At 53.8% G+C, this 19,396-nt stretch overlaps 7 protein-coding genes across 7 annotated transcripts; 4 read left to right on the top strand and 3 right to left on the bottom strand.

Annotated features, from left to right (window-relative positions):
• J4E86_011098 (uncharacterized protein) lies at positions 1-2,402 on the top strand (the record flags this gene model as incomplete). Its single annotated transcript, XM_051451592.1, has 3 exons — positions 1-34; positions 143-2,146; positions 2,203-2,402. The coding sequence occupies 3 exons, from the start codon at positions 1-3 to the stop codon at positions 2,400-2,402; spliced, it is 2,238 nt and encodes a 745-aa protein (XP_051297292.1).
• Positions 2,403-3,108: 706 nt separating this feature from the next.
• Positions 3,109-4,773, top strand: J4E86_011097 (uncharacterized protein; the record flags this gene model as incomplete). The annotated part of the gene is made up of 1 exon (XM_051451591.1): positions 3,109-4,773. The coding sequence occupies one exon, from the start codon at positions 3,109-3,111 to the stop codon at positions 4,771-4,773; it is 1,665 nt and encodes a 554-aa protein (XP_051297291.1).
• A 1,225-nt stretch (positions 4,774-5,998) lies between these two features.
• On the top strand, positions 5,999-8,423 carry J4E86_011096 (uncharacterized protein; the record flags this gene model as incomplete). Its single annotated transcript, XM_051451590.1, has 8 exons — positions 5,999-6,035; positions 6,091-6,211; positions 6,263-6,399; positions 6,449-6,739; positions 6,793-7,089; positions 7,142-7,256; positions 7,307-8,024; positions 8,091-8,423. The coding sequence occupies 8 exons, from the start codon at positions 5,999-6,001 to the stop codon at positions 8,421-8,423; spliced, it is 2,049 nt and encodes a 682-aa protein (XP_051297290.1).
• Positions 8,424-10,668: 2,245 nt separating this feature from the next.
• On the bottom strand, positions 10,669-11,415 carry J4E86_011095 (uncharacterized protein; the record flags this gene model as incomplete). The annotated part of the gene is made up of 2 exons (XM_051451589.1): positions 10,669-11,242; positions 11,291-11,415. 2 exons carry the CDS (start codon positions 11,413-11,415, stop codon positions 10,669-10,671), a joined length of 699 nt encoding a protein of 232 aa, XP_051297289.1.
• Positions 11,416-12,248: 833 nt separating this feature from the next.
• J4E86_011094 (uncharacterized protein) lies at positions 12,249-14,835 on the bottom strand (the record flags this gene model as incomplete). Its single annotated transcript, XM_051451588.1, has 4 exons — positions 12,249-13,465; positions 13,519-13,683; positions 13,734-14,318; positions 14,430-14,835. 4 exons carry the CDS (start codon positions 14,833-14,835, stop codon positions 12,249-12,251), a joined length of 2,373 nt encoding a protein of 790 aa, XP_051297288.1.
• A 527-nt stretch (positions 14,836-15,362) lies between these two features.
• Positions 15,363-16,379, bottom strand: J4E86_011093 (uncharacterized protein; the record flags this gene model as incomplete). The annotated part of the gene is made up of 2 exons (XM_051451587.1): positions 15,363-15,769; positions 16,046-16,379. The coding sequence occupies 2 exons, from the start codon at positions 16,377-16,379 to the stop codon at positions 15,363-15,365; spliced, it is 741 nt and encodes a 246-aa protein (XP_051297287.1).
• Positions 16,380-17,742: 1,363 nt separating this feature from the next.
• Positions 17,743-19,283, top strand: J4E86_011092 (uncharacterized protein; the record flags this gene model as incomplete). The annotated part of the gene is made up of 2 exons (XM_051451586.1): positions 17,743-17,747; positions 17,843-19,283. 2 exons carry the CDS (start codon positions 17,743-17,745, stop codon positions 19,281-19,283), a joined length of 1,446 nt encoding a protein of 481 aa, XP_051297286.1.
• Between the last annotated feature and the right edge of the window lie 113 nt (positions 19,284-19,396).

The raw sequence follows: 19,396 nt of genomic DNA, 5'->3' as shown, positions 1-19,396 counted from the left end.
ATGGCGCGGCTTAAGGATGCGCCCAAGCAGGCAGGTACGTGGTGTCGCAGCTGCCGTCGAGCTGGCGGGTAGACGCGCGAAGCTCTCCAACATGCCCACCAGCTTCCATCCAAGCTTATATAAGCTGACACTCATAGTACAGCTCCAAAGCCTTCCTCGCCCTCCTCAGACGACAATGCTGCAACCCAACAGCTCCTCACCGAGTCCAACTCTCCAAGCGCAAACCCGCCCTCATCGTCCGCAGTCCTCGGCGCCAACCTCCTCAATGCAGCGCGTCCTGGAAAGCTCAAACGAGTCAGCATACTCCCCGATGGAGCCAGACAGAACCTCGCGATACGAGGTGACCCATACGAGATTGAGTTGAGCCCCGAGAAGGGTCGATACGCGTTGCCAGAGAAAGTCAATCACAAGCCGTTGAAGATCAATAGAAAGAAGAAGGAGAAAAAGAAGCCAGCCAAGAAGAAGGTGCAGGCCACTGTGGAGGTAGTCGAGGAGCGAAGTGACGTCCCCGCGCCTTCGTCAGAGCTCCCGGTGCACCATGACGCTGGGCCACAAGTGGATAAAGAAGAACGAGTGGAGGATCTGGCAGTAGCAGAACCCGAGTTACGTTCCTCGCCGCCGGAGCTCGCACCGCCGGAACACACCCCATCTAAAGCCACCCCGGATATACGCGATGACATTGTGGTCGATCCTACTGGTACGACAAGCCTAGATGGAGAACTTGCTGGTGCGCAGGAGGACAATAGCAGTACACGAGGAACGTCGAAACGGAAGTCGGAGTCGGATCACAGCGAAGAACAGCCCTCCAAGATTCCGAGGAAACAAAGGCGGACGACTGGCGAATCGAGCGCATCGAGAAAGAGTCACCCACAAGTACGCATACCGGTCCGGCGCAGCTCGCCACAGCAGGATGTGGCGACTGCGACCGGACATGACGATGTTCAAAGCACGCGAGAAGCCGCCGAAGTCGATTGGGCAAAGGCAAGAGAAAAGGAGCTCCTAGAACTCCTAAAATCCATAAATCCCCCTGCACGAAAACTGAAGCCTCGGAAGAACCGTAACAACGGCACTACTGAGTCTAGCCAGCAGCTACCCGCTAATGGGAGTGGATTGCAAAAGCACGCAGAGCCGCCCAAGCAAGCGCCGGAGGTTGCTGGTGTTCCAGAGACTGAGCACGCGCCTGTTATTGACGCGTTTGGGGACGACTCAGACGAAGACGCTAGTAGCGTCGCTGAGGAAGCTGATAACATAACGCGCGCTGCAGGAAGGCCTGGGAGCATCGACGCCGTCTTTGAATTCCTCAACCTAGAGGTACGGCCAGGAAAGTGCCGGACCAAGCTGGCTACCACCATCAGACGCGCATGCAAGACATACAGAGCTCATCTTCAGGAAGGTGACCTTTCCATGGACACTGTCGTCGATGAAGCCGACGATTTACGAGGAGCGCTCGGACAGATCAGTATCGATGTCGAAAAGAAGGACCAGCGCGCCTTCAAACGAGATGCTTATCGCCATGTCTTCCGGGCTCTCACAGAGTACCTCGAAGCATTGTATACGTGGCTACAGGACAATAGCGGTGACGTAACCGAGTCTTTGGAAGCTATGAAGATTCTATCACCCCTGATCAACCAGATGCTGTCTTTTAAAGACCGCATCGCTGAGTGGAATGTTTCAGTGCCTCAACGTTCCAAGGGCGATCGAATCATCAAGGATGTTGATATTGGTCTCATTGCTCATCTTCGACAGGTTGCCAAGATGTATCGCGGACATCTTAGTAGACTCAAGGCCAGGGAGGAACATCGCAAGATCCAAGAAGACTTCGAGCGTAGGATGCAAGAAAGAGAAGAGGAGGAGAGCCGCAAAGCCGAACTTGAGGAAGCACGAACGCAGCGGTGGAAACGTTGGCAGGCTCTACACATTGTACGCTTGACATGCGAGCCCGATGCGCGGAGAAGAAGCAAGCTGGCTATCACAAGACTCGAAGACCTGGAGGAGAGAGACGCCAACGGCGTCATCTTCGAGCGATTGCCAGTTTTCACACCTCGCTCAGCTCCACTGCATCGTCAAGCATCGGCATTGAGCAACAAGCCAGAGTGGACCGACCAGGAAGAGACTGCTCTGCTTGAGGGTCTGAGACATCTTGCTGGTACGTTGGAAGTCATTGTTAACAGCTTATCGTCATCGCACTGACATGTACTCTAGGTCCTCAAGTCTTCGAGAAGATATTCACAACGTATTGCCGGCCCGACTCATCTCATTCACTTAGCGGCCATTTGCGCGATCGCAGCGTCGCAGAGATTGTCACAAAAGCAGCACAGTTTCGGTCAGACTTCCAGAAGTTATATCAAGATAACGGCTGGGAGGTCGAGGAGTGGATTACGAAGATACCAGTATTGCCGTAAGTGCGGGTTACTTGGATGCTTTGATCCACCTCTGCTCCACACACGATCCTGCCCCTTTCCCGCTTGGCGAGAAGAGGCGTTTTATCAAGTTACGCTTTTTGTCGTTTGTCTCTTTATGATACCCCCTGTGTGCTACATTTCTTTGATAGCAACGCAAACGACATCATTGGTGCCTATGTCTCCACCAGCCCTGACAGTGGCCGTCCATCTACCAAATCCCCCTGTGCTCCATATTCAAAATTACCACACAATATAGCACCCAACAATATGGGATAAGTACAGTTCCCACTGCATGTCTAGTGAAAGCCCGGATCTACCCTTACGCTCGTGGGGTACGTGGCCAGATCACTGGCCGTGAATGACAATTACGCGAATGCTCAACCGCCCACCGGTAGACATAGACTTTGGTACTGGTAATCTGCCTCCACTTCTCCACTCGCTATCGCACCTATACACAAAGCGCAATATTCAACCTGGATCAATTTTCACCTTGGAGTTCAATGCACGCGCCCCTGCACCGCCCACAGTCGCAAAGTCGCTCTCTCACTTTAAATTCCTTGCACACCCTTTCTCCCTCCTGACTACTCAACCCGCCTCTCACTCTCAACTTACCGCGACCAACACCCAAGCTTGAATATTCTCCCAATTTCAAGTCAAAATTCCCGACGACAATACGCAATACTTACCACAACATCACCATCCCACAATGTCTCCTCCCCCTGCGGCTTCTCCCCCCTTCTCCCACGCAGCTAGCCTCGCCCACTACGAGACCAAGAACTCGTTCGAGCTCATGGTCATGGCGAAGTTGCGTTGCATTTCTGATGCGGGTGAGAACCAGGAGATTATCGCGCGGCTGATGGCGCAGGATAGGGAGAATGGGACTTGGCCTGGGAAGTACGAGGAGCCTGGGGCGGCTGATGCGACGAAGACAGATGGCGAAGCTGAGGAGATGAATGGGGAACAGGGGGTTGTGGTGCCGGTCGAGAGAGTCTTTGGGAAGGAAGAGAGGACGCCTGAGGCTGGAGTTGGGGGTGCGGGAAGGGCGGATCACGTGCCTGTTGCGATTGTCTCCGGAGATAGACGCGCGAGGACTGCGACTGCGGGCACCACTGCGACTAGCACGAGGAGCAGAAGCCCGATAATCCCCCTGTCACAATTGGCAAAAGAATGGGATCAGGATTGGGGCGCACCTTTCGCTTTTCCCCTCGCCGCTACCACCGGCTCGAAACCCCAAGCCAAACCCGTGACTCCATCCGAGTCTGTCTCCAGTGGCTCAAAGTCACCCGCCACTCCCACCTCTCCCACCTCCCCCGTCTCACAAGCCTCTCGCGTGTCCCTGGCAACTCCTGCCTCGTCCCCTCCAACCATCCCGGCTTCGTTGAAGTCGAATCCGTATAACCTTCTCATGAGCGATGAGCAGGACGATGAAGAAAAAGAGGACGAAGAAGAAGAAGAAGAAGAAGAAGAAGAAGAGGAGGAGAGCGAGAACGAGGGGCTCATCATCCCCCTGAAGATGTACACGGAGAAGGCCAGGGCTGCCGCCGAGTCTACAAGGGCTGAGGTCACGTATGCGGCGACGTTCAGTAAGGATACTGCCGCCGCTCCTACGGAACAGACTGAGAATCTCCCGGCTCCCGATTCGTTGGCCAGTTCTGAGCCGTCTGAGGTTATGTCGGCGCCTGGGGTTGGTGTGCTTCCTGAGGCTCCTGTTGTTGTCAGGGACTTTGGTGCTATGGTTTCGAATTCGCCCTCGTCATCGCGGTCACTCGAAGAAGCAGCCCACAAGTCTGACGTAGCTGCCTTCTACAACATGCCTCCCCTCTCGCCCGTTCAGCCAGCGACATCAACGAAGAACACGCCCGTACAGGTCTTCGTGAGCGCTCCTCCATCGCCGCCGTCATCGCCACCACAGCAAACTCACACCGTTCCGCCGTCTCCCGCGCCCACCAAAAAGACTCACCAGCCGCGTAACGAGAACCGCAAACAAGACCAGGCTGTTGTGTCGTCGAATATGTGGGACGTGCTGGCCGCTGACGATACCGGTGATGGCGATGACACCGCTTCTACTCCTGTTGCTGTTGACACTGATGACAATAACGAGGTTGATAGTGAGGACGAGGCCCCACAAGCTCGGCAGGCGCAAAAGAAGAAGAACAGGAGGCGCGGAAAGAAAGGTGGAAAGAAGGTGCAGGCGATGAAGCAGAAGGTGGAGCAGGCTGTGGAGGTTCCTGTTGTTGTTGCGCCTGTTCTCCAGCAGTCGGTCTCGATGACGGCGAAGGTGGGGAAGAAGATGGAGATGTCGCAGGCGCTGGGTGTCGCGGCTATTGTTATGGTTCTTGTCGCGCTTTTGGGGGTGCGGGTTGTTGGGTAGACGATTGCACGACATTTCTTGTGAATTTTAGCGGCATTGTTTGGAGTAGTGGGGTCTTTACCAAGACACGGTACTTTGCGACGTATTCTGGGGTTCTGGTTGTGTTAGCATAGTAATTTCAGACACTCCTCATGATAGTTTGTGTGCGCTTTGTTGCTACGAGCGGCTTCACGCCACTTCATCAGAGTCGAATCAAAATCGGAACTCATCATCCAAATCCTACCGCTCCGCATGGTGAGCTCCTAGGACTGTGTCTCGAGGCTTCTGTGAATGCGAACGCGAACATGTACTTGCGTCGAATGCGACGGAATGGAAGTAAGAAGCCCATCACCGTATCCACCTGGGCGGTGTAAGCTTAATCAAGCGCGCGTAGCCAGGAAATCCTGTCTCGTGTTGCGCGAATAATCAGAAAAGGGTGAGGATTCTAAACGTAAAGTCTTCCGTTCCTGGACTCGCCTTGGACGACATGGCTACGGCTGAATGGAATGCATTAGCACCGCACGTCGTGGGCCTTTTGCGGTCATTTGAACTGCCGTGGACACCCTCAAGGCCGTCACCAAGCAGTCATCCCACACGTTCCGCAAGCCATCGCGAGCTACGCGCGACAACGCCTGCATCACGACCAGCAAAGCCCACGAGTATACCATGTGAAATAACACCCCCACCGTGCAAGCGATCGCGCACCTGCATACACGTAAATCAACCAACCAATAACAAGCTTTCACGCAGCGGGAGGGGTCTGCGCTAGTCCGCAGCCAGAAGCTTGTAGGCAAAGCACCGCCTTCCCACAACCACGACATCATCACAATGCGCGAATTATCCCCCCCTTGGCGCACGCCGGCGAAGCAAGTAAAATGTAGCCCATTCTACTTTCACGTGCGGTTTCGTCGCCGCAATAGGCAAAACCAGGCCCATGATGGCAGTGGCTGAGCAACACCGCTGATCGCGAGATAAATCCCTCATACAATTATTTCGCTGGGCCTTTGTACCCAGGCCGTATTGCGCTGTAGCTCACGTGTTTTCTGGGTGATTCTGCATTCCTCTTCTTCTCCTTCTTATTCCATTCCCAATACACTGGTAGCTTTCTGTACTCTGGACCTTGAACACGAAAGAGTTATTTTCTTCCTTTCGCTTACTTCGCCCTTGCGCTTTCGTTGCGTTGCTGCACGTAGCGATAATCCCTCAGTGTGTCACTGCGGATTGAGCGCATAGCGACAAAGGCAATATGTGGAAGCCGCCAATCAACTTCATTACGCTGCATTGTAAGTTGCAGACGGTTCCGTCTAATCCGGGAACGGCGTGGCTAATGGGGTGTAGATGCATACATTCTCAGTTTCGGGATTCTGGCCCTGATCATCATCTATCCCTATGGCAATCTTTCGGCTATCGATGCGTACTACTTTGGTGTCAGCGCGTCGACTGAATCTGGCTTGAACCCGTATGTTTGGGTTGATGTACTGGGGTGGGTGCCGTGCTGACAGTGCGTTAGTGTTGATGTCAAGGCTCTCAAGACATATCAGCAGATCTTTGTTTACATCACGCCTATCGTTACAAATCTGGGCTTCATCAACGTACTCGTCGTCGTTGTGCGACTACGCTGGTTCAAGCAGAAGCTCAAGGGCATTAGTATGTTAGATGTCGCTCTAAGCCTGCAGCTGAAGCTAACCCTCAATAGCGGCGGCACACAGTAGACCCAAAAGCTTGCAGCTGTCTATGAGTCGGGCTCAAACAATCGACAATACCGCCGATACACGAAAGATCGAGGAGGGTCTCACCGGCGAGACCACAGTCTCGGAAAAGCAGCCTGTTGCCACTGCAGATGAGTCAAACGACCAACCGTCCGCTCCTGCTCCTCGCATCACATTCGCCCCAGATCCTCGACCTCATGTCAACGAAAAAGGCGCGTTGTATGTCCCTGGTCCGCGAGAACGTGATAATGGCGAACGCATCACTTCGATGTCAGATGGTAAGCTCGCCAGTTGGACTTCCGTGAGAACATGCCTAACGTTATCGCTATAGACGAAGACGAAGACGAAGATGAAGACCGCATCAAGCCTGTCGCAGAGTCGAGCAATCCACTGCGTCGCCTGGGGTCAGAGACAAGAAGTATGAACACGCGTACCATGAGCAAGGCTACCTCCGTAGACCGCGCTGTATCATCTATCTTCGTCCTTGGAAGTACCGCAAGCGGCGCCCGTCGTAGCGAAGACAAGCCGGCACGCAGGACGCCCACCATCGACCTGAGCTCCATGACCCGGGAAGAGTTGGGGGGTGTTGAGTACCGCGCACTGCAAGTCTTGCTCAAGGTTACTATTGGTATGTATCGAGAGCGATGTATTTGGCTCGCTCATGCTGACTATTATTCCAGGATACTTCGTCGGCCTACACACGCTTGGAGTCGTTTGCTTACTCCCATGGATCCACACCGCACCAGCCAAGTATCAAGACTACCTCGCATCACAGGGTCAAGATAAGACGTGGTGGTATGCTCCACCTCCTCCCCTACCGCATCGCTATCTCTAACATCTTCCAGGGCGTTCTACTCCGCCCAAACCATGGTCGACAACCTCGGCCTAACCCTCACACCCGACAGCATGGTCACCTTCCGCGACGCCACCTGGCCCATGCTAGTAATGTCCTTCCTCGCCTTCGCCGGCAACACATTCTACCCCGTCTTCCTACGCCTACTCATCTGGTCCGTCTACAAAATCGCACCCGCCGCTTCTTCCCTCAAAGAATCCCTGCGCTTCCTCCTCGACCACCCACGACGATGCTACACCCTCCTTTTCCCCAGCACCGCCACCTGGATCCTCGCCTCCATCCTTTTCGCCCTAAACTTCATCGACACGCTCCTCATCGTCGTCCTCGATCTCGATAACCCCGAAGTAAACAGCCTACCAGTCGGTCCCCGCATCCTCGCCGCCATCTTCCAATCCGCGTCCTCGCGCCACACCGGTACCGCGACTTTTAACCTCGCGGCCGTCAACCCGGCTGTTCAGTTCAGTCTGCTAGTCATGATGTACATCTCCATATACCCCATCGCCATCAGCATACGCATGAGCGAGAGCTACGAGGAGAAATCCGTGGGGCTCTACGCTGGAGATGAGAATCTCGATGAGCAGAAGGGGGGGAAGACGTATCTGATCAGCCATATGCGGAACCAGCTTAGTTTCGATTTGTGGTATATCTTCCTGGGGGTTTTCATGATTTGCATTGCGGAGAGTGATAGGATTATGAGTCGGGAGGACTATGTAAGTTGATCAAATCCCCGAAGCGGGTTTTCTTAGTTGGGAACGGTATACTAACGATATGAACAGGCTTTCAACGTCTTCGCCATCTTCTTCGAAGTCGTATCTGCGTACGGTAACGTCGGTCTTTCGCTTGGTCACCCGTCGAATCTCACGTCGCTGTCTGGCCACTTCAACACGTTTGGCAAAGTGGTGATTTGCTTCATGATGCTGCGTGGTAGACATCGCGGTCTGCCTTATGCGCTTGATCGGGCGATCAATTTGCCTCATGACCTCATTACGGAGGATGGACAGGAGGACAAGTATAGAGATGAGGATGCCACGACGGCTGGAGGTGTTAGTGGGAGTGCGAGTGAAAGTGAAGGGAGGGGGAGGAAGATGTTGAAGAGTTTTACGGAGTAACGTTCACATAGACATTTTTATGTAGAGGGGACTGAGAGGGCTTGTTGTATACATTATAATAGACCGCGATGCATTTGACGGACACGTTCACAAGATTCACACGAATTCAAGATGCGAGGTTTACGTTTAACTAATGATACTTTGACTGCATATAGCTGACTATCTGATCACAGAACTAAAAAGCAACGTGGCGATAAAGTACGAAGCAGCTTATACAAGCCCAACTTACCTACACTCTACGCAAGACATGGAAAACTAAGGAAAAAAGAAGGACCAGGTCCTACGAGGATTTCGCGTCAACAGCCTTCACGCTCATCATCCCTACCAGTTCATCCAACCAAACCCGCCATTGCTAAAGTTCGACCCCATCTGCGGCCGACGCTGAGTCCCCAGATGCGCTCCATACTCACCATCGCTACCCATACGACGTGGCGCCTCGCGGCCCTCGCTACCACGCACCGCGCTACTACGATACAAACCGCCACCACCGTAACCGCCAGACGTCGAGGGACGCTCGTATCCGCGATCGATGCTAAAGGAAGTCTGTTGGGGTTCGCGGAAGCTAGAGGCATAGGAGGGGGTGGCGTATGAGGAGGAAGTGCGGGAGGAGGAAGAGGAAGTGCTGGGTCTACCCATGCTGGCGAGGAGACGGGACGTGGTGGATGGTTGTTCGAAACGAGAGGAGCCTAGAGGGCTGACTGAGCGATGGTCATCATACGCGTGTTTGTTAGTGTACGCACGCGGGCGCTCAGAAGCGCGCATAGGGCTGAGGTCGCGGTACTGATACCGACTATCGTATGGATCGCGCTGGGACGCAGCGCGGCTGAGTCTAGAACTACCGGTTGTCTCACGACGGGGCTGGCTAGTGTAGTCTCCATAAGGTTGGGAGAAAGGCTCAGTCATTCTACTAGAGCTGGATGCGCCATAGCCGTAGGGATCGCGGCTAGAAAACTCATACGCGTCACGGCGTGAAGAACTGCCGGAGCTAAAAGGGTTGTCGCCGCCGAAGAAGGATCCGAATGGCATGTTAGGTTACTGAGATCGGGATTTGGTTGATGTGTTTGTTGGAATAGGTGGAATGAAGACTGTATTGGTCTTTAAAGTGTGTGTGTGCGAGCTGTTGATGTGATACCTTCGACCAGGAGCTATACTGGGGACGTTTTTATACACCCGAAGCCATCGCCGGTCGTGACGAGACAGTGCGAGTGAGACCATGGTGTTGATGAACGATATGCTGGGCTGGCGTGTGGTGTCGGAGAACATACGGCAGAGTGCTAGATCAATGTGTCGTGTGAATGTATGTACCTGCGCCACTGTGAATGAAGAATGTGTGTAGTGAATCCACGGCGGGAAGGAGGCAGTACTGGGTTGAAGATGCGGTCATGTACTAGAAGGAGAGAGAAGTTGTCTCATCGATGAGAAAGTCATTCACTGGGTGATTCCGTCATGGATCAGCTTTGTGTTTCGCGAGGCTACGACGTAGTATTGTAGGATACAATGCGCGACCTATCCGCACACGTCAATCTAGGAAAATTCCGAATAGGCCTGCAGCCTACCATAACCTAAAAGTATGCAAAGCAGTTGATACAACGTCGATGTAGACTCTAGACCAGTTCAGTATACCCTAACAGAAAACCGTCGACGCCAATAGCTTTGGTGAGTGATAACAAAAGCTAGCACAAATACTAGCATTGTAACAAATGTCGCAGGGCTGATGGCACGACCAGCACAAGCTTTCGCGGCCTGGGGTTGGGATGGGAGGTTGTTTGCGTTCATCAGTGCGAACCCGAGTGCATGATCAGTCTTGGAAATGATAGTAATCTTGACAACTACATCGACTTCATATGGGTCGCGCGTTGCCCACAGGTTTTACTGTAGGGTGCAAGATCATGTATGATACCGTGGAGTATCGGCGAGGTGGGCATATGTAACTACGAGATGAGCTTCAAAAGTCGAGAATGACCCAACATCTCTTTACCCCCTCCTCATGTTTCGATAAGTTAGTTATCTAGCCCTCACAAGCATCAGTGCACGGCAAAAGACGTCGATCAAATTGGATGAGTAGCTTTCTTGTATTGATGCCGAGACGGTAGAGATGATAGAAGATCATGTCACCAGATGCCTTGATGTTGAGTTTGATAATCATATAGACTGCGATACCCATCTGGACCGTGATGAACATGTATGATTTGATAACACCAGCGTTTCCATTCATCCCCGTTTTCCAGCTCGGCAATCATCCACGTCAACCCCAGTAACTCTCCCAGAGCTTCTTTTCCTCAACGCGTATTCGAGCAAGGAACGCCTCCAGTTTGACGATGTGAGCATCAGTATGTAGCTGCATTATTCCATGGATGCGTTTCAGTTCCCCAAATACTTGAATCTTGCGGATCGGCGCAGTCTTGCAGTGAAGATGTCTTCCAGTAAGCGTAGGAACGATGGATTCAAACTTCTCCAATATGTCACTAAGCGGGACGTAGTTCGCTTCATCGAGCTTGGAAGGGAGCTCTTGACAGAGCTGGGTCGATATCGTGAGGTGTTCTTCGTAAGCAGGTGGGCGATATCCAGATGCAGAGACCAACTCGCTGAAAGGTAAAGATGCAGAGACCGGCTCGCTGAAATGTGAAGTTGCAGAGGCCGGCTCGCTGAAAACTGATAGCAACAGCCCGGGCGGCTGCACGGTGACGTTGTCGTTCAAATCCGAGTTGATTTGAGACTGCGATGGAACGGGGCTTCCGTCTTCTGTCTCGTACTCAGTGGCCGGCTCCTCATCAGAGTCTGGGATGATGGGTCGGTTCCTCTTTCCTCGTGTACGATGTCTAGGATTTGTTAGAGAGTATTGAACGTGGATGTGGGTTTGTGCTTACGATACAGGTTGGGAGTCCTGGTCATAGGTTCGTGAGGACTCGCCAGCATCCGATGCTGGAGGGTGTGTGATCTTCGCACGCTTGGTACCCTTGCCCTTGGTGCCTTCGTTCTTGCGAGGTGGCATTGCGTAGTTGTACAGTTGTGAGGGATGTGATTGATTTGAAACAGGTCGAGGTGATGGATGTGAAAGATGTGACAGATGTGAAAGAGGTGATGATTGATTTGAAACAGGTCGAGGTGGTGGATGTGAAAACTGCGAAGGAAGTGAAGAGCAGAGTCAGAACCAGGCCGCAGAGGAAAGACAGCCCCGGGGCCACAGACTAGCTCCACGACCGCTATGACCAAGCGTTGACGTAGGTATCGGACGATTGCGAAGCGTTGAGGCAGACCAATGGCCGTGTTGGGTTAGCAACTAGACAGGAGGCAGGTACGAGCGATGAATGTGGCAGCGAGCAGCCTCGCTCACTCCGAGAAGCTGCTCAAACTGGAAGCGACGTCTGATGAGACGCATGTAACGCGTCTTTCCAGTAGGTGGTGATGAGGGCGCCTCGTTATGCGGAGTTGTAGAAGAGTGATCCTCAATAGTCTTGGTGAATGATCAGGAAAGCTGACAGCAGGGCTAAACACCGTGTCAGCGAAAGGTTCCAAGGTTCGCGGCTTCCCGATGGTAGTTTCGCACCAGGAAGAGCACACGCCACCGCTGCATGCCACATGCCAAAGTCACGCTTGCCCACCGGGCGAGTGAACAGGTACTTTCATATGCTTGAAGGGGAGAGAAGATGTCTCAGCGATGGGAAAGACATCCACTGGGCTGTTTGGTGATCGAATTTGTGTTCCGTAGGATTACAACATAGTCTTTGTAGGATACCATATGCCCTCCATTCCCGACTGCTCCAAGACTGCAACAGCTGCCGTGCAATCCCTTCTCCACCTCCAACACCCACACAACATCTACGTCTACGCAACATTCTCCATCAACCCCGCCCCCACCGTCCTCCCCCTCTCCCTAAGCACAACCCTCATCCCCTCCTCCACCGGCAACTCCCTCTCCAACTGCACCACCACCCTCGCCACCTCCCCCGGCTTAACAATTCTAGGCTTCTTCTTCACAACCTCACCCGTGAACTTATTCAGCTTAGCACTCAGCGTCCTGATCCCCGCTGGAGAATTCAGGGTACTCCGAAACACCTCCACAGGCATCGGTAGCACGTGTTCGAAAGCGAGGAGCTTGGATGTGAATGCTTTGACGAGTTTGACGGGGTCGCTGCGCGCGCAGACGATGTCGCCTTGGCGGAGGTGGACGGGGTCGATGTCTGTGAGGTGGAGGGTGGGGATTTGGCCGCATACGGCCCAGTCGACGGGGGCATCTTGTACTTCGATTGACTTGATGGTGGCGGTTTCGTTGGCGGGGAGGGCGAGGATGACGTCGCCTACTTGCAGGGTGCCGGCGTCGATGCGGCCTGATATGCTGAGTGGGGAGCGAATGTCGCCGCGGAAGACATCGGCGACGGAGAGGCGGAGGGGTTTCGTGAAGTTTCGGGGTGGGAGGTCGATGCGCTCGAGGGCTTCTAGCAGGGTTTCGCCGGTATACCAGTGAGCGGCGGAGTTTTCGATCTTCTTCACGACGTTCTCTCCTGTCAGACCCGCGAGCGGGATAAAGGTTATCCGCTTTTCGAGGAAGCTGGCTTCGGTGAGGAAAGCAGTCATGCGTTTTGATATGTCGTCGAAGCGTGTTTTTGACCATCCAACAGTGTCCATCTTGTTCACAGCCACGATGATATGTTGCATGCCCATGCTGCGCGCGATCAAGATGTGCTCTTTGGTCTGTCCCTTAAGACCAGACTCGAAGCTGTTCGTACTTGCATCGATGACCAGGACGGGAAAGTCGGCTTGTGATGCACCTGATATCATGTTGGGGATGAAGTCTTTGTGTCCGGGCGCATCCAAGATGGTGAATTTGGTATTGTCGGTCTCGAAGTAATTTGTAGCAATGTCAACTGTGACACCACGACTCCGCTCCTCGCTTGTTTCGTCCATGACCCAAGCAAGCGCGAACGAAGATTTGCCGATGGTTTCTGCTTCTTTCCGTAACTTGTCTATTGACCGCTGGTCGATGACTTTGAGATCGTAGAGCAACCGGCCCATAAGCGTACTCTTGCCGTGATCGACGTGGCCTGGGGAAGTTAACATGAGATTTTCATAGCATCGACGATGAAATTTTACTCACCAAGTACTACAAAGTTCGCCAACCGCTTCGAGGCGCTCTTCTCAAACTCATCCATGACGTTCAGGTTCTTGCTCTTCACTCTCGGTTCGTCGGCCACGGTAAGCTTCTCGACCGATTCGGTCAGGTCACCGTTCGTCTGCTTCTTCTTCTTCTTTGGTGTTGTTCCTGTATGATTTAGAGATGTTCAGAAAGAAGTTGTATCAAGATCTAGTGACGTCCGCCACCTGCGCCCTTTGCCTGTGCTGCCCGCACAATGTCATCCGGACTCGGCCCAGCAAAAGCACCAGTGCCATCATACGATTTGTACGCAGCAAAGGGTAGTGGAACCTCTTGTAGCGGTGCTTGGGGGAGTTTCGATGACTCGTCAGAGCCGCAAAGGGTGGAAGCGAACATGGAGGCGGTGGCGCGTTGAGCTGGGGATTCAACGACTACGGCAGGCTGTGGTGCTTGGGGCTCTTCTATCTCGGGTTCTTTCGGGGCTTCTGGTGCTGGCGATGGCGACCGTCTGCGGATAGGGTATCGAGAAGGCCGAGCTGGGCCGGTACCACCTGGGGAAGAATTACGACCATCCTGATTCTTCACCGAAAGCTTGTCAAGCATGGCGATTGCTGAATCCGCGTCGTTATTGGCTTTCGAGGCAGCAGCTTCCGCGTCTTCTCGTTCCTTTCTCCGCTTCGCCGCAAGAGCAGCCAGCTTCGACGAGCCTCCCAGCAAACCGCCTTTGTAGTGTGGAGGATCGACGATGATGACGCCCAGTCGCTCGGGTGGTACATTGCCCCAGGGCACATCCCAGAAGAAGTCTGTGACAGCGTTGGTAGGCATCGCATCGAGATTGGGGCAGCGGTGGAGGATGACAGCGAGGCAGCAGACGCGTCTACGTAGCTAAAGTGGAGTGCAGTGAGCGTGCTTACCTGCATTTACCGGCGCCTTCTCCTCCGCCACACTAGCAGCCTGATCAAACCTCGACACCGGCTTAACCTTCTCCTTCTCTTGCTTCGGCTTCTCCTCCCTCGGTTCCACAACCCCCAGCCTATTCTTCAAATAACTAACACTCTTCCCAACATCATAGTAATAATGCCAAAGCGCCTCCTGTATCTGCTCGTCGCTCGTAAAGTCGCTTTTGTCGCCCAGCGCCTTGCGTACTCTTATGGTACCTGCACGCATCTGCTCTTTATCGTCTTCTGTCATGCCATCTCCTGCATCGGCTGCACCGCCAGCCTCTTCTTCCTCGTAGTAATCGTCGTCGTCGTCGTCGTAGATGTCGTCGTCATCGTAGTCGACGTTGCGCGTGCGCGAGAAACCGCTTTTGGGGGGCATGGCCGCAATATTGCTGTGCTGTGTTGGCAGGTGGTGGGGGAACGTGAGAATTATTGGGCACGCGCGCGTCGTGGATGAGTCGTTTCGCAGGCGTGTAGAAATGTTCGGGAGAGGTAGTAGCTTTCTAGTGTGAATTATCGCGTCCCTTGGTTGACGTCGGTGGTGGGGCTTGCCTTGACGTGTAGCGCGGCTGCTATTTGCCCCGCGCTAGTTGGGAGCTTTGGGCAATGCAATGACGATGATTCGTTTGCTTTTCACTAGACAAGAGGAGCTGCAATCATCATATGGAAATTGTTCGATTCAAGTTCAAGCTCGCCAACAGCTCGATACACCCGTCGAAAGATACAGCAATGGGGTATAGTATTAGTGGAAAGAGACAATGCTGAAAACCCTGGCCCGACACTCGCCCTTCGCCCGCTGTATTCAAAGGAATTGTTTTTGTAGTTTTCTGACCCATTTCTGGTGCGGCATCTCATCAACTGCGCGGTGATGCCCAGTGGCCTCTCTTAAGCCGAGAAGGAGGCTCCCTATTTCTCTGCCTTCTCCTCAGCGGCGGCTGGGGCAGCAGTGGTAGCGGTAGGCTCAGCGACAGGTGCAGGCGCAGGAGCAGCGGGAGTAGGATCCGCAACCGCAGGGGTTGGTGCAGGTGCGACGGGCTCCTCAGCTTGCGCAACGGGAGCTGGTGCCGCAGCTGGTGCAGCGGGCGCAGCAGCCTTGTCCTCGCCAAAGTTGGGCTCGTCGAACATGGGACCGCTTGTAGCGCTCATGCCGGCAGCGGGCTGGCTAGTAGGCACAGCGGGCATTTCTACGGGGGCAGCAGGTGCAGGTGTATCCGTCAACTTGGCCTCAGTGTCCTTGGGGGCCTCGGTGGCAGCGGGCTGCGATTCAGCAGCAGTCAGGGGAGCGGGCGCGACGGCACCAACGGGTTCGGGGGCTGGAAGATGATGCGTTAGTCTGGGTGTCTTGAGCGATGAAGAGATATAAGAAATACTAGTCAAGACAAATGTCGTATCGCGCAGAAGTCGTAACGTGCTGGTGGAAGTGCGCTGATGCTAACACATAGCCATCCATCTGGTGCAAGAGTCCCACACCTAGATGGGGCCGTTCCACTGGTTGTCTAGGTCGACCTTCTGTCGCCGCCTAGAGCCATCGCAGGCTTCGTTCCCGCGGTACGGTAGTGGACTGGAGTGCGAACGAGATGTAAACCTACTGGACGTAGCCTTCTTGACCTCAGTCAGGGCCGCAGCTTCATCCTTCTTCACCTCGCTCTGAGCTGGATCTGAAGCTGGAGCTGCAGCGGGCTCAGCAGGCGCAGCAGGCGCTGGCACTGGCGCAGCTGGCTCGGCGCTGGTAGCCGCGGGTGTCGTCTCGGTCTTTGCGGGCTCGGGCGCAGTGGCGGGAGCTGGGGCAGCCGGCGTAGTCTCGGTGGGCTTGGTCTGCGCAGGCGTAGCAGCAGCTTCACCCGTGGCCGTGGGCTTTGGCTCTTCCTTCTTGGACTTCTTGCCCCTGAAGAGACCCTTGAAGGCCTTCTTCATCTGGTCCATGGCGTCGAGTGCTATTGGAAGGATGTGTCAGATAGCGATCCTGTAGGTGTGCTCGTGATCACACGGGCTAACGTGGACGATCATGGCTTGAGGGGGTAGGAGTTTGCGCAGATACAAGCAGACGTGAAAGTAGCCAACTGCTACGACAAAGTTTGCAACGATGCAAACGCATCGAATCCGGAGATGGACTCGATTTGAAGAGTGGAAATGAATGAGGATCGCACTTACGAACTCCCGGCATGCTGACGACGGTCCTAGCTAGCTGCTAGATAAGGTATTGGGGTTCGAGGGATAGCACAAGCGTGCGCAAAGAGAACAGGGAAAAGAAATGCAATGGATGAGAAGCCAGCGGCGAAGGATATCTAGGTCGCGAAGGAGCGTGATGATGACAGCGAGGCGCGCGGAGGTTGTCGAGTTGACGAAGCTCTGTTGTTCTAGCCGGGACCCTGACACGCTAGCCAATCGTCTCCACCTCCGCACTATGCACGCCAGATGCACACCATGCCACCAAAAATAGCGCCTTCATGCACTACCTGCACGCAATCAGCCGCCGTTGGTGTTTCACCTGTCGCTCGAGTACACTACAGCCATGCAGGACATGCTCCAGTTGAACCATCGCGCCTACCGTTCCCAAGGCTGCCAACGAGGCCGCCGATACCACAGAGATTAGACGCCGCTTCGGGTTAGCGCTGACTCGCCCTGCATCGACGACGATCGGAGATTTTGTGGTTTATCGTGACACGTGAGCTGCACAACACCACACACAATATTTTCGTGGAGTTTACATACTTCGCGCATTCAAGACATCTCAATATGTAGTGTTTTTGCGATGTTTCTATAGCATCGGTCTAAGTTTGCGCAGCACCGAGGATACCTAGGTACACATGGATAACGTCACCAAGCACAGGGCAAAGGGCCTAATGTTTGGCTCATGCTGATGATGATGAACCGAAAAGGCCCTTTTCCTTTAGGTGTCCATCCGTTGCGGAGGCTATGGAAATATCAAAGGATGCGTACTCCAAACTTGGCTGAAATGTCGCCTTGCTATCTTTGGACTCTCCTTGTATCAAGATGACAATGTACATTGTAAGCCGCGGGGTATCATCGAAAAGGTGTCCAAGGCTCTCTTTGCAACGATATGGATTTCAGCAACGCGACACGTGTGGACGATCAATTGGGGCCGGCGTTTGCAGTATTGGAGAGTGGCCTCATCGTGCAGTGCGTCGTGGCTATCGCTACGATATGTGTTTGCACGAGGATATGGTCGTCGTACGTCTTCAGATCCATCAAGTACGGCAAAGGGCACAATGTCTTACCACCAACACTGCCGTATTGGATTCCAGGACTTCGACATGCTCTCTCGATGGCGTATGATTCCCATGGCTTCCTGGCCAAATGCATGCAAGTATCCAAGGACAACTGTATTGAACTGTCACATCGTAGCAGAACTGACATATTGACAGGAATGAATACGGCGACGGCTCGCCCTTCTTCCTCAACGGCGCAGGCGAAAGACTACTCTTCATCCTCAACCCCGAACACATCAAAGGCGCGCTCAACAACTCCGCCGAACTAGACCCCAACCCCTTCATCCACGACAAGATCATGGGCGCACTAATGAGCAGTCCCAAAGCCGCCATCGACTACTACAACTCCCCAGAAAGCAACACAGACTACATCCAAACAACACACATCCGACAACACACCACTGGCTCCAACCTCGGTCTCCTCGTCCAACGCCTCTTCGACGTCATGAAGCGCACCATCTCCGAGACCCTCGCCTCGACCCCTGATGGCACATGGCACGAAATTCCCGATCTTTACGCTTTCCTCGAATACCACCTCTCCTACGGCATAACCGAAACACTACTGGGCAGTTCGATTATCGAGTCTTATCCAGAAATTATAACAGACCTCTGGATTCACATAGAAGCCACAGATCAATTCTTCATGGGCCTCCCCCGTTTCGTCATCCCAAAAGCATACGCCGCCCGCGACCGCCTGCTCTCCGCAATCCGCACATGGACCATAAAATCCGAGGCTCTGCGTCAAGCCAACGCCGTGAACACTGTGTGGGACCCCGTCGCGGGTTCGGGCCTTCTTCAAGAGCGGGAGAAACTATACAGCGAAATGCCTGGCCACGGTATCGAAGGCCGGTCCGCTCAAACTCTCGGTTTACTCTACGGAGGAACCAGCCTAACCGTGCCCGTCACATTCTGGTACCTGTTTGAAACGCTGCGCAATTCGAAACTGCAACAGCGTGTGTTGTCTGAGATGAAAAGTCAGGTAAACGAGGAGACAAAAGCGTACAACTTCATGCAACTCACCTCGCGCCCGCTATTCCAAAGCCTCCACGCCGAAACAACACGAATGTACAGTTCCAACCTCGCAGTCAGGGAAGTCACATCCGAAACGTGGAAGCTAGATGGGAAATACACCGTACCCAAAGGAACACAAGTCTTCATCAGTCATAAATTCGCCGGCCAATTCACCCAGGGCTGGCGTGCCATCCGGTCCCATACTGTTGCTAAACCTCTGGATACCTTTTGGCCTGAGCGGTATCTCGTCAACACCTCCACTTCTCCTTCCACCACCTCTTCCACCACTTCCACCCCCACCTCCACTCCGACTCCCCCCAACAAAACCGCCAACCGCTCAAAGTTCAGCGACGCAGGTCTAAGCGGTAGCTGGACTTCTTTCGGCGGCGGCGGACATAAATGTCCTGGTAGGCATTTTGCACGCAATATCGGGATTGTGACACTAGCGGTATTGATGGGCGTGTTTGAGATTGAAGTGAGTGATTTGGAGAAGGCGAGGAGGTTGGATCCGGGGAATAAGAGGAAGGCGTTTGGAACGATGAGGCCGGGAGAGAGGATTGCGGGGAGGGTTAGGCGGAGGGTTTAGGAGGGGGATGGGATGGGGATTTTGGGTTGGGGTAGACGTAACATTGGATACTGGTGATGTAGAAGGATTGGATAGGATGTAGACGGCACGCGCTACAAATCTAAGGTATTTTA

The sequence above is a fragment of the Alternaria arbusti genome (assembly GCF_024043155.1).
Source record: "Alternaria arbusti strain BMP 1465 chromosome Unknown scaffold_29, whole genome shotgun sequence".
Lineage (NCBI taxonomy): Eukaryota > Fungi > Ascomycota > Dothideomycetes > Pleosporales > Pleosporaceae > Alternaria > Alternaria arbusti.
Note: the sequence above shows the minus strand (reverse complement) of the source record. Positions and strands in the feature narration are given on the sequence as shown.